The sequence below is a fragment of the Mesocricetus auratus genome, unplaced genomic scaffold (assembly GCF_017639785.1).
Source record: "Mesocricetus auratus isolate SY011 unplaced genomic scaffold, BCM_Maur_2.0 Super-Scaffold_100001, whole genome shotgun sequence".
Taxonomy (NCBI): domain Eukaryota; kingdom Metazoa; phylum Chordata; class Mammalia; order Rodentia; family Cricetidae; genus Mesocricetus; species Mesocricetus auratus.
In genome coordinates, this window is record NW_024429187.1 from 10,191,729 (window position 1) to 10,205,957 (window position 14,229).

The 14,229-nt window shown below is 40.0% G+C and overlaps 1 protein-coding gene across 1 annotated transcript in view; it reads left to right on the forward strand.

Moving 5' to 3' along the window:
• The window catches only part of Slco1b3 (solute carrier organic anion transporter family member 1B3), a 57,704-nt gene that overhangs the window by 30,256 nt on the left and 13,219 nt on the right, over positions 1-14,229 (forward strand). Inside the window, exons 7-11 of the mRNA XM_013115514.3 lie at positions 4,486-4,728; positions 8,616-8,780; positions 9,916-10,111; positions 11,230-11,401; positions 12,704-12,885. Of these exons, the coding sequence (XP_012970968.1) occupies positions 4,486-4,728; positions 8,616-8,780; positions 9,916-10,111; positions 11,230-11,401; positions 12,704-12,885 (958 nt within the window). The remainder of the gene's footprint in view (positions 1-4,485; positions 4,729-8,615; positions 8,781-9,915; positions 10,112-11,229; positions 11,402-12,703; positions 12,886-14,229) is intronic.

The window sequence follows — 14,229 nt, forward strand, 5'->3', positions numbered from 1 at the left end:
TCAAGTCTATAAGCATTCTCTATTTTCCTGATTTATTTTTTTACTAGCAAATATAGAAATCCAAGGGTGAGTTGATTCTTCAATATGTCCAGAATTTAGCTGTTCCTGAACCAGCAGTTCTAGAGCCTCTAGCTTCTCTGAAGCCATAGACCATTGACTTACATTGACAGGATTGCCATTTAACTACTTTAAAGGTAGGGCTTTTGGTCCCTCTATGAGTTTGACACTTGTTTTATTCTGTTTTTGTGTGGCCTGGATGTTTGGTGTCTGTTTTATATAGTTTCTTAGAACATTTTCCCCATAAACATAAGTTTGTTTATGGTTCATTTTTGATACTGGAGGACTGTTAATCTGGTTATTTCATTGCTGCAACAGATCATGACCCCATAGATTTACTGTTATACTAGCCACATAAGGTCTCAGCTTTCCTTTTTGTCCTATACATTTAACCCATCTCCTGTTTTGTTTTACCTGAGAGAGTATTCCAATCCCTAAGACCTGAACATTTACCTCCTGAAAAGGCCAACTTGGATGTCAAGATTCTGGAGTGATAACGGTGATGTCTTTACCTATGTCCAGTAATCCTTCTAGTATAACATTATTTGTGCTCTTAGTTTTGGTCTTTGGTGATTTATAGAAGTCTGAGTGCCCATCCCACAATCTCAGCCTGGACTCTTGTGGGAGGGCCTAGGCCCTGCCTTGGATGAAGGGACAGACTCTGGAGATCCACTATGGAGGGCCTCCCCTGGGGATTGGAGTAGAGATTGTGTGGGGGACTGGGGGGCCTGGTGGGGAGGGTGGGGAAGGAGGGGAGGGAGAGGGAGCTGGGATTGACATGTGGAACAAGCTTGTTTCTAACTTAAATTTAAAAAGGGGGAAAAAGAATTCTGCCAAAATATATGTTTCGGTTTCTTCCGTGAATATGTTATTCATCCTCCAAAGCTATTCTATCATTCAGAGCAGCATGAGTTTTTACAATAGGCACTGAATTTCTTAATTGTTCTGAGGAGGATTGTCCTCTACAGTAACTGGGAATGACTGGACCAATTTCAACTTGGGGGCCTTAAAGAGTCCCCCTAAGGAGTTTCCCGAGGATAAAGGGTTGCCTTGTTTGTCTCTTGTCTATTACATTTGTTGATCCAATGTATAATCCAGAATACCGAAGACTTCTATTTGGATTACTCCCAAAAGAAGGATTAATTTTAGGAATGCCTTGTCTAAAATTTCTTCTCAGATGGCCTATTCTACCACAACTAAAATATTTAGTATTTTGATGTTTCCGCATACCTTTGGAGATTGCTTCTATCCAAGCCTCAGTGTTATAGTAAAACAACTCAGCAACCTTGACTTTACTCAACACACATTCATTAGTTATATCCAAGTGCTAACACATTTCATCTTTTTTCATCTTGCTGTGTCCACCATTTCTGTGCCTCATGCTGTGTCATCTGCCAGGCCCCAACATTGGGTGGCATCTATGAGTTGTCTAGGGAAACTGTGATTAATACTTTCCTTAAGAATTTCACTAAGGAGCTCAAGATCCCCTATAGACAATCTAAAATATTATTGTAGCCACTGAATATCTTGAGATAATTTTTGAAAAAATCATTTAAAGCTTGTAAGCTATCTTTCCTTTAAATCTAAAATAATGTAATATATCCTGTGACAGAAGGACAGGCATTAATTAATTAAATTAAGTAGGAGAAATTGTTAGTTTCATAGAGGTGGTTCCATTCCATACTGATTTAAGGTCAGAGAGTTAAAAACTGTCCTCGTTCTTTCAAGGACAATGGTCTAAGACTGAAAGGACTAAGGTATGGCTACTGAAGGATGTTTGGCCTAATGTATGGATGTCTTACCTAGATAACTGAGTACTTGATCTAAAGCTACTATAACACCTTATTTTTGATGAAGAAGTTAAAATGGTACAAAGGAAAAAGGAAAAGCTCGTTGACAAATAGTGCTGGCATAACTGGATTTTAACGTGCATATGTATCATCATGCACAAAAGTCAAATCTAAGGCCCTGAACATAAATCTAGTGCCATTGACTCTATCAGATTCTATCAGAATAGTAACTGGAAAGTAGACTGGAATGCATTGGAACAGGAGGTTGCTTCTTAAATATAACACTAGTAGCACAGACACTGAAAGCAGCAATCAATAAATGGGACCTCCTGAAACTGAAAACCTTCTGTAAGGCAAAGGACACTGTCAATAAGACAAAATGTCAGCCTACAGAACAGGAAAAGATCCTCACCAACCCTACATTTGACAGAGAACAAATCTCTAAAATTTATCAAGAACTCGAGAAAGTACACATCAAAATACAAAATAACCCAATTGGAAGAATTCTTACCAGAAGAATCTCAAATGGTCAAAAGACATTTAATGAAGTACTGAACATCCTTAATCATCAGGGAAATGCAAATCAAAATGACTTTGAGATACCATCTTACATCTGTCATAATGGCTAATATCAAAAATACTGAGAAAAGCTTATGTTGGAAAGGATGTGGGGTTATGGGAACACTCTTCCACTACTGGTGGGAATGCAAACTTGTAGAGCCATTTTGGAAATCAGTATGGTGGTTTCTAAGAATATTGGGAATCAGCCTACCTCAAAACCCAGTGATACCACTCTTGGGAAAGTTACTAGATGTCTTAATCCTCAAGGCCAGATAATAAGAGGTTTAATCTAAGGTGTGGATACTAAATGTTTGGAAAATTAAGGAAGTAAGTAAGTCTGTTTGTTCCTTGTATCATGGTAAAAAGTCGTTTGCCTCCTCCCCTTTTGGTTGGGGTATGTAAGCATTTTGAGCAATAAACTTAAGGTGGTTCCCAGTATTCACTGGGATGCCCTCCTGACTGTTTCTTTCCTCAATCCACATTCCCCTTAGTATCAACTGCACAAGTCATCAGGCCACAACAGATATCCCTCAACATGGGAGACCGACAGTATTGTATTAGAATTCTTGGGAAATAAATGGCTATAAATGAATAATCAGATTTCTGTAGCTCCTTTCAGTAATGAGTGAAATAAATTGTACAGGTTTTTGCCTCTGTGGTTAACTCTTAATGCACTAAAAGTGAGACTGTTTTGATAATTTTGTTTTCTGATAGTTCTTTAGTAGCTTTTTTTTTCTGTAACTTTGTGTATAATAACTTCACAAGGAAAATGATACCGCAGCCAGTGTCACCAAGAGTATTGTTGTTTTTTCGTGTCTGTGCCAGTGTAGTGCTGGTCATGTTGAATGAGTCTGGGAATGTCTCCTCATGAGTATATGAAAGATTTTGGAAAGAACTAGAGTTAAGTCTTTCTGAGAGCTAGAGTCCTCCAGTGGATCCTTCTGTCCCTAGGCTTTTCTCTACACCCCATACCTTTCCTCTTCTCACTAGCCACATACATGTTCAGAGTTTCCATCAACTCATGATCCAGCTTTTGCTGGTTGTATGTCTTTTGGAATTTCCTCATCTTTTAATAACATCAATAGTGGTGATTTGAAGGTAAATGGCTCCCATAGGCCCATATAGGGAGTGGCACTTTTGGGTGGTGTGGCCTTGTTAGAGTAGATGTAGCTTTGTTGAAGGAAGTACACCAGTAAGGGGTGGGCCCTGAGGTCCCAGAAACTCAAAAACAGGCCTAGTGGCTCACAGTCATTCTCCCTGCTGCCTGCTGATCAGGATGCAGCACTCTCAGCTCCCCCAGCACCATGTGTGGGTGCATGCTGCCATGCTTCCCACCACCATGATAACGGTCTAAACTTCAGGAACTGCCAGCCAGCCCCAGTGACATTCTTTTTTTTAAAAGTAAGAGGTTCTGTGCTTGTGGTGTCTCTTTACAGCAATAAAGCCCTAACTATCAACCGACTGACATTTGTCATTCACAGGGATGTTGGCTGTGATAACTAGCACTAATATGTCACTCCTGTTCATCACTGCACAGAAGTACAATTGATGTAATGTGGATAAATGATGCCTCGTGTTTATAGTCCATCTTCTCTGGGTTCCTTTGCGTCTCAGATTTTTCACTGTTTTACATTCTCCTCGTTGTCAGTAGGGCTGCTTATGTAGCAGCTGGAAATAACAGAGTGGAGCCTTACCATTCCTTGGAAACAATGTTAAGCTTCTCTCTGGTCCTATCCAGATCTCAGCAGATGGCACCAACATCTGTCTTCAGATGATGATGATGTGTATTCATGCCCTGCCTTTGTTTTCAAGTCATCTCTGAGATTAAATACTTATTTCTCCAATTACAACTGAGTCTGCATTGTGGCAAGCTGTAATACTTTGGCGGGTTCCTTGCAACAGAAATTGTGAGATGTCTTCAAAAGGTTCTAAGTTGAAAAAATTCTAAAATGAGAAGATTTTATTTTAAGACTTATGAGATAGAGTTTGTTTTCTTCATATGTGGATTCCAGTAGTCATCATCAGTCTTGTCTTTTACGATGATTTGTGACTGTCCTGTTCTGATTTTTAATTCCAGGAACTATCCGAATAACACCTATGGATGCGCGTTGGGTTGGTGCCTGGTGGCTCAATTTCCTTGTTTCTGGACTATGTTCCATTATTTCTTCTATACCCTTCTTTTTTCTACCCAAAATTCTAAACACATCACAGAGAGAAAGGAAAAGTTCAGCATCTCTGAATGTACTTAAGACCGATGAAGAAAAGAATCACATGACTAATTTGACCAAACAGGAGAAAAAAGCCCCTGTCAACATGACCGGTAAGGATTTCACAGTCAATGTGAAGATGTTAATCCCACTGAAAACTATGACTATTTCAAAACAATGTGTCCAAATCACCTATATCACTTTTTTTCTGCACTAAACTTTCCTTAATACATTCTAAATTTCCTATTAAAATTAGTATTTCCTGACTTAGTCATTTTTCTATTGCTATGAATAGAAACCATGACAAATGCAACTTATAAAAGCAAGAATTTAATTTGGGGGCTCATGGTTCCAGAGGGATAGAGTCCATGACCATCATGACAGGGAGGAAGGCAGCAGGTAGTCAGGCATGGCTTTATGACAGTAGCTAAGAACTTACATCTTGATTCACAAGCATCAAACAAAGAGAGACATAGAGAAAGCTAACTGGGAGTGCCTGGGCCTTGGAAAACTCACAGCCCACGCCAGGTGATGCACCTGTGTCAACAAGGTCATGCCCTCTATCCTTCCAAAACAGTCCCACCAATTGTAAAGGAAAAGTTGCCACAAGAACCTGTAGAGGCCATTGTCGTTCAAACCGTCACGTTCCTGATTATGTACAAACTGAATAGATTATATTTGTGACTTTCAGCATGGAGAAAATAAGGTTAGAGAGGTGACCCAGTCCCCAGAAGCTTTTGCTGGGCAAGCATAAGGACCTGAGCTAGAACCCCCAGCATGCACGTAAAGAGCCAAGTGTGTCTGGGTGCGCCTATAAGCCCATCGTCACAGGGGCAGGGTGGAACCAACAAAACTGCTCAGGCTCCTGGACCTTTATCCTAGAGTCAGTTTAGTGAGAGGCCTTTCCTCAAAGGAATAAGGTGAGAAGTGACAGAGAAGGACACTCACTCATTGTTCTCCTCTGGTCTCCCTGAGCACAGAGCAGACATCAGTCATGTCAACCTTTGTGCAGGTGTGTGTGTGTGTGTGTGTGTGTGTGCGTGCATGTACACACATGTATACTCATATAACACACAGGCACATACCAAATAAATAAAAGCAATCACATAAACAGCTATGCTTATTATTACTTTGTTGTTTGTTTGCTTTGAGTTTGAGATAGGGTTTCTCTGTGTAACATCCCTGACTGTCCTGGAACTTGCTCTGTAGACCAGAGTGGTCTTGGACTCTCAAAGATCCACCTGCCTCTGCTTCCTGAATGCTGGGATTAAAGGCGTGCATAAGAAGGTATATATTTCTTTCAAATGTTTTAAAACAAGAAGGTATGTATTTCTTTCAAATGATCTACCTACCTATCTATCTATCTATCTAAACATGAAAAGTAGAAGACTCAGAGAATATTTGGATTCAAACTTCAAGCTGAATATCAGAAAAGCAAAGCATCCCACCACTAACTCTCGCCTCTAGCTCAAGCTGAAAGGGCTGATCCATTCATGAGCTCTTCATCAAGTCTCAAACTGCTGCTTATCTTCAGTGTGGCTGGAGAATGAATGCGTCTCTGAGACCTTGCTTATATCTTATATGCTTCTCTAATGTTGGGATTACAGGTGTGGACTATAATTCTCTTTTAGACTGATTCACTCTTATGTAGATCTGGGTACATTGGACTCACAGAGATCTGTCTGTCTCTTAATCCTGAGCCCTAGGATTAAAGGTGTGTACTACCACCTCCTAGCTTCTGGCTACTGGGATTAAAGGTGTATTCCTGGCTTCTATGGTTTGTTGCTGACTTTGCTTTCTGAATCCTCTGGCAAGCTTTAATAAATCATAAACAATATATCACTATACATAAATGCATACATACATATGGATCAAATTCCAGGGCATGCATTGCACTAGTTAAATATCCTTACACTGGAATATATATATGTATATATATATGTATGTATAAAACTTCACTTCAAAATTTAGTATAGAACATCAGTGAGTGTTTAAAGTGTTAAAATATTTAAATCCTTCATTCATTTCACAAACCACACCAATCCTTTGTTGGTATATCTGTGAGGGATTGTTGAGGGTTAACTGAGATGGGAGGATCCCCTCCTAAATGAGGACAGCTCTATTCAACAGGCTAGGGTTTTAACCTGAATAAAAAAGAGAAAGAAAGCTGAGCATGCCTATCTATGGTTCCTGATTTTGGGTGCAGTATGATGAGCTACTCCAACTCTTATCATTATGGCTACCCCATGGTGATGTTGTGTTCCCTTAAACCGAGAGCCCCAATACACCCTTTCTATCTTGATTTACTTTTGTCAGGGTATTTTGTCACAATACCAACACAAGTACCTGTGACAAAAACATAACCCTTTGGCAACCTTTTCAAGTTGATGTTGGAATTAAAGAACAGTTCTCAGATGCGTTCCAAGACTTTCCTCTTCTTAGTCCTTTCACTTCTACTTCTGATTGCTTTCTTCTTGCCATCAGTCCAGTCCAAGAGCAGTTCTGTGCTTGATCCAACTCTTTCGATTAGTTTATAATAGAGGATCAAGATTAGTGGCTTGATACTGGCCATGACATGAGAATTGTCACCATTTTTTAACTATGAAAATTGGGAAATACTAGAGAACCAAGTGTGATTGGTTTTCCAAGAGTAAGTTGTTAGAAAACAAAAATAATGGTGTCGTTTTGTTGTTATTTAAGGTAATAGAACTTAATTCAGGTTTTTGTGTATGCTAGATAAGGGTTCTACAGCCCCAGGATTTTGAAAATTAGCATAGACATTAAAAACAGCATGTTGGGGGGGATGCTGAGATAGCTCAGTGATTAAGAGCACTTGCTGCTCTGGCAGAGGTCCCAAGATAGCTTCTCAGCACCCTCATTCTGGTTCATAACTGTCTGTAACTCTAGTTCAAGGTGCTCCAATTCCCTTTCATACATCAACACATATATTTACACATATGCAAAAATGTTTTTTTTCTTTAAAGTATATCAAGAAATGTTAAACCAGGTGTAGCGACTCATGGCTCAAATCCCAGCATATGGAGGGCATAGGTGAGTTTCTTAATGCTCCTGTGTTGATGTGGCCAGGCAATCATCGTTATCCTCTATGCCTTGTTCTTTTACTCTATGGTATGTGGCATCAGTGCTACCATATTTACAGAGGCGATGTCTTATCGGAAAAGCTGCATTCCAGGGAACAAAGTGTTGAAATCCTCATAGTAAGTTTTTGCTTACAAATTTTGAGCATCAGTGTTCGTTCATATTCCCTGTGGTCACAGATTACTTAAGGTCCTGTTTAACAAATTGCTTCTATGAAAATCACATTATTATGTGTTGACAAATAGGAAACATCACATGAAAGATACATATTTCAGAATAGCTCCTGGTACCCAATTCAAAACCAAGTATTCGTTTGAATGAACAGGTAATTAGTTGGATTGATAGATGTGAAAGACTAAGAGTGTGAAGAGCTGCCAAATGTCCATTAGACAAAGCGAATCACAACACAGAAGAGACAAAAAAATCAGTTTTGACAGAAAAAAATTTAAGGAATACATGATGTGAATATGAAAATTATTGAAGAAATATATTCACAAATCTGTTTAGAGCAAGTCTTAAGAGTACTCTCTAACTTCCTGTTCTATGTATTTGTAATTTTAAATCACACATATAATAAGTAGATTGGGCATGGAAGTAATGTTTTGTGGAAATATTAAGCCACACAAAATAGGGATGTCCTATGATATGTTATTGAGGGAGAAATCACTTACGTGAGAAGCCAAGAGAGCCAAGAACCAAAGGTCTGGATGCTGCTCTCCAGGCCACAACAGGATCTGCAAGAGGAAAAGTCACCCCCTTCCCAGCTCTTTCTTTTATCCAGTGTGTTCTAAGCACCTGTGAACACACCCAAGCAGACATGGTCAGCCCTACAGGTGCGTAGATCTCTCGCAACAATGTTGAAATTGTACTCCAATTTTTTTCCCACTCTTGTTATTTCAAGGTTTCCTGTGTTCTATGAAAAGCATCCTCACCAACAAGCTGTATGTTTTGTTCGTGGTACTGACGCTGCTGCAAATCAGCAGCTTTATCGGAGCCTTCACTTACGTCTTCAAGTTCGTAGAGCAACAGTTTAGCAAGTCGGCGTCCCAGTCCACCTTCACGCTGGGTAAGACGGGCGCTTTCCTGGTTTGTCTCATAGGTTATGTGGAAGCTGATCATAGGACTGCTCCATGGTGGAGTTAAGCATAGAGGTTTTCATCCGGGATATGGGAAAGGACAGCCAGAGGCATCTGGAAGAGTTTAGAGGAGAGAGAGACAAAGAAGCAGACTGAACACGGCCAGGTGACTGGACATTGCCGGAGCTGTCTCAGAAATGCCAGGGCATAAAGAACACAGGAAACATCGTGAGAGCATCAGAGAGACAGCACAGAGAAAGGAAGAGGAGGGGTGAAGCAGAGGGGGTAAGGATGTATCAAACAACAAGGAGCATGTGTAGCTTGGTGAGGGCAGACCACTCGCCAGAGGAAGTTTATGGTAGGGGACGAGGTGAAAATGACTAGAACTAACTAACTAGCAAGGACTTTTAAATGTGTAAGAGAAGGTTGTGATACTGAGGGAGCATGGAGGCCAATAAGACCTTGGTATCCTAATAAGCACCACATGTGGCCAGCCATATGTCCCTTCTGCCAGTGATAAGGGAAATGGCTCTTCTTCATACAGGGGAACCAGCACAAGTTTCTTTGGAAAGCTGGCTTTTATCTAATCACCAGAAAACCTCCTACAATCCAGGTTGAGCCTATTTCTGGACATTTAGAATGCCTTTTGGAGTTTGGGGAACTAAAGTTCCCTTTGGACCTGACAGGCAGTGCACCACTGAAGCTGACCTCTGGACACCTGTACCCACATCCACCTCACCCACACAGACACAGACACACACAGACACACACAGACACACAGACACACACACACACACACACACACACACACACAAATAATGAAATAACTCCAATCTTTATAAAAAGATTTTAGATGGTGAAGGCTAAATAGTGGGGTTTCTCTCACAAAATTCACTTGTTCAAAGGCAACATCTGACTTCTATTACCAGTAGATGAGGAAAGGAGACATTATTTTTTTTATTTTTCCACATAGGACATGGTCTTCCATCTCCATTCTGATCATTTATTTCTATGTAAGAAACAACAAAATTGAAGGGTTTATATAGATACACTGTGTTTCATATGTAAAGACAACAGGCAAACCTGACTTATATAATGACAACACTTTTCTCTTTTTTTTTACAGGACTTATAAACGTACCTACTATGGCAGTTGGGATGTTTTTAGGAGGATATATCATTAAAAGATTCAAGTGGACCCTGGTTGGAATTGCCAAGTTTGCATTATTCACATCCTTAGTATCCTATGTCTTGCAGCTACTCAATTTTCTTCTACTCTGTGAAAACAATTCATTTGCTGGCCTAACCATGACATATGATGGGTTCGTATACATTATTTTATCAACAGAATATGTTGACTCCACTTGGAAGACCATGTATGAGAAAATAGGACTGAAAACAGCTGCCACTAAAGTTTAGACAATTTGTAAGAATTTAGTTAGCTAAAAAGTAAGTTAATAAGAATTACAATTTTTAAATTCCTCAGTCACTTTTTGAGATCTCGTAAATTCAGTTTTTATTTGTCCTTTAAAGAACAACTAGGTCGTGGTGATCATGGCATTTTTAGACTATTTGCAATGTGTTATGGATACCTTTGTTCCTCATCGAACAGATATATAGCTTATACAGTCAGCAATAGGCATTACCTTACCGGCTCTCTTGGACTCAGATTATCGTTTATATCCCCCAAACTCTTGGTTTTCCCAATGAATCTTGGTTAGGTTGAGAGTGTAGATTTAGGTAACTTTCATAGCCATGGCTGTACAAATTTTACTTAGAGTTCATTTTTAACAAATACTTTTCCAAGAGACCAGTTTCTCACACCAAACTGGATTTTTGTGTTCTATAACTGCCAATACTACTGTCGCCATTGGAATTAGACATTTGGAGATTCCAAGTGTAAGTGAACCTTTGTTTTTCTACTGTTACCGCATAATGGAAAGTGTTCCTGGCACTTTAGATGCCCTAAGGCCAGGACCTAGAGTCTCCTGTGTAGCTTATTACATAACTTTATCTAGCAGCCTGCGTAGGCTCACACACCAGTAACACAGATTTTTCATCAGTTCCCTCTTGGGTAGGTATTTTCAGAGTTGTTACCTTTTTCTTCCTCTCTATCCCTTCCCTTACCCTAAACTCACCCCCCCCCATGCTGCACTGGCTTCCTCGTTTCCTACCCTCCCCCCTTGATGCCCTTCTCTCCTTCCTCCTCTTTCCCTTCTGCAGAACTGTTGCCACTCTTTCTCTACTTCCCCTGTCTTTCTCACCCCATCTCTGTCTCTGTCTGAGATGTCTCTCCTCATATGTCTCCAGAATGAACTCAGTGGACTCTCATTCCATCTCTGCCTCTGTGTGAGATGTCTCTCCTCATGTGTCTCCAGAATGAACTCAGTGGACTCTCATCCCGTCTCTGTCTGAGATGTCTCTCCTCATATGTCCCCAGAATGAACTCGGTGGACTCTCACATAGATGTACCCCTTTCATATTGCAATGCTGACTGCAATTGTGATAAAAATCAATGGGAACCCATCTGTGGGAAAAATGGAGTGACATACATTTCACCTTGTCTGGCAGGATGCAAATTTTCTGGTGGTGATAAGAACCTTAATAGTACAGTGAGTATCAGCATTTATTTTTCTTACCTTCCTTGTACACTATAGATTTCACAGTTACTTATCAAATCTGTCTAGAGCTAACATCTCCATAAAACAATACAAGAATAGGTTCCTATATGATCTTCTGCTGTCAAGGCTGGGAGATTAGCAGATGTCCACATGAAATCTTCCTTGAAACACCATTAAAGTTTTTTGTTCCTTGGATTCTAGTATGAGATCAATTCACTTTCAGTTTTTCATTTTCAAGAGTGAGAACATTGCCTTTTAGAACCTGCATACATTTAGGGTTTCTGAAAGCACTTTTCTGACTCATGCATCTAACTCTTATCTGTGAGAGTTACTTAAACCTCAGACTTTCACGAGACTAACTCTGGGCTCTCTTCCTTTTTGACTCTCTGAGAAGCGGTGCTGGCTTCAGATTTACCTGATTGTCCAAGTCTCCCCTGTCAGTTCTGAATTCCCTCCAAGCTAGTGCTTCTACCCAGACAATCTAATATCATTTCACATATGCCTGGTTTATCCCATATCATGTTACTTTTTCTTTCATTCAAAACATCCCTTTCCTATGAACTACGAGTGATTCCCCAGTATTAAAATCATTTATGGTATTGCACATACTGCTAATCTATTCCAACTCTCAGAAAGATGGGCAATTGTGTCCTTATGTCTTTCTTCAGTTCAAACATTGGATATACAACCCAGTTATGATTTTATGTTTTTGAGGCAGGATCTTGGTATGTAGCCCAAGGTCACCATTACATACAGGTTCCTCTTGCCCCAGCTTCTTTAGCGCTGGAATCACAGACGTGCACTGCCGTATTTGGCGTACTTTTCGCTTCCCACACACCCTGTGAAGTTCTTCTCATTTGTGCAGGTGGTTCTCATTTCAGATGTCGGCCCCAGTGACTGTCAAATGCCTTTAGTCTCTGGGCAACGCTTCCGCAAGGCATGTGACTGACCCACAGCAGGCGATTGTAAATGTAGTACAGAACATGGAAGTGAGAGACAGGCAACTATGGAACAGAGGAAATTATGAACAGCTTCAAACGCATCTCTTCAATTCTTACATAACTTTGACACTTAGAAATGAATTATTGGGAGCAAATTGAATTTTCTTGTCCAAAAGTACATACAGAGAACTATATTGTCTTTCAGTTAGTGAACAACTGTGCTTTTAGACGTTTTTAAATTGTAAACACCTTTTCAAGAATGGAAGAAACTTTTCAAAATATGATGGAAGATATTTATAGCATTTTCTTGTTTTGCAAACACATTATGTAACATTCCAAATCTGTCTTTTAGGTATTCTATGACTGCAGTTGTATCAGAGACTCTGGTTTCCAGACCAGCAATTACTCAGCCCATTTGGGTGAATGCCCAAGAAGAAAATGCCAAAACAACTATTACTTTTATATAGCTTTTCAAGTTGTGAATTATTTCTTTATTGCAATGGGAAGCACATCTTATATCTTGATTCTGTTGAAGTGAGTATACTTTGGATTTTGCTCATGCGTGTGCATCTCTGTTTTTGTGCACACGTGGTAGAGGTATATGTGTGGGTATTTACAGCTCAGATAATTGTCTCTGGCATCAGTCTTCAAGTACCTTCAACTCCTACCATGGAGATCAGGTAAGCGGCCTCTGAACTTTCAAGATCCTGCTGGTCACTGCTCCGATCACAGATGGGAACACAGATGAGTTCTGGGGGCCCAAACTCAGATGCTAAAAATTTTAAGGCAAGAGATTTACTGACTGAGCCTTTTGTCCAGTCTGAGAGTGAACTGTTATGACATCTATATTAGTCATGTATGCTAGCCTATAAATATACTTACTGACATCTATTGTCTTATGTTTGGGACCTAAGCTCATATATTGTCCCATTTTAATTTACCTAAGAGTACGTGTTCTTATGATTATATTTTTTTGGTTCAACACTGTAAGTAATGATAATTTTGCATATGCTTCGTTCATTAGGAAATCTAAATTTCATAAACTCTCATCTTGCTGAGACACTTAAAATATAGATTTACTGGCAATTGTCCCAATTGTAAGAGTATGTTTTTGATTTCACAGAACTTCTGTGCTCAGTTCCATCTGAGAATCATTTAGTGATCTTAATGAAAGAAACCCTTTTCAAAACCTGATAAGCTTAAACCTCAGTCAATAATAACATTTTCAGGATGGAACGATAGATGATTAAAAGCACTTGCCACTTTTTCAGAGAACCTTAAGTCAGGGCTCAGCATCCACCTCTAGTGTCTCACAATCACCTGTAACTCTAGCTCAGTTGGCTCAGACATTATCCTCTGGGCTCCAAGGGTACCCAAACACATCTGGAACACACCCATGGAGAGATACATACAGATATATGAGTGGAAACATACAATTTAAAATTTATTATTTTATTTTTTATAATAACTTTTTTATTTAACTTTTTACACATGTTACTCCTAGCTCCCTTTGCTTCCCCTTCTCCCCTGGTGCCCCAATTCCCCCAACTCCTCACTCCATACCCCCTGTGCTCCCCAGGGTCGGGAAGGCCTTCCATGAAGGATTTTAAGAGTCTGTCATATCATCCTGGGCAGGGTCTAGGCCATCCCCCATGTATCCAGGCTAAGAGAACATCCCTCCATGTGGAATGGGCTCCCAAAGTCCATTTGTTAGCCAGGAATAAATACTGATTTACTATCTGTGGTCCCATAGATTGCTAAGGCCTCCTATCTGATACCCAAGTTTGGGGGGATGCCTGTCTGGATCAGTCCCATGCTGGCCTCTCAGTCATCAGTCTGGGGTCCATGCGTTCCCCCTTGTTTATGCCTGCTGCCTCT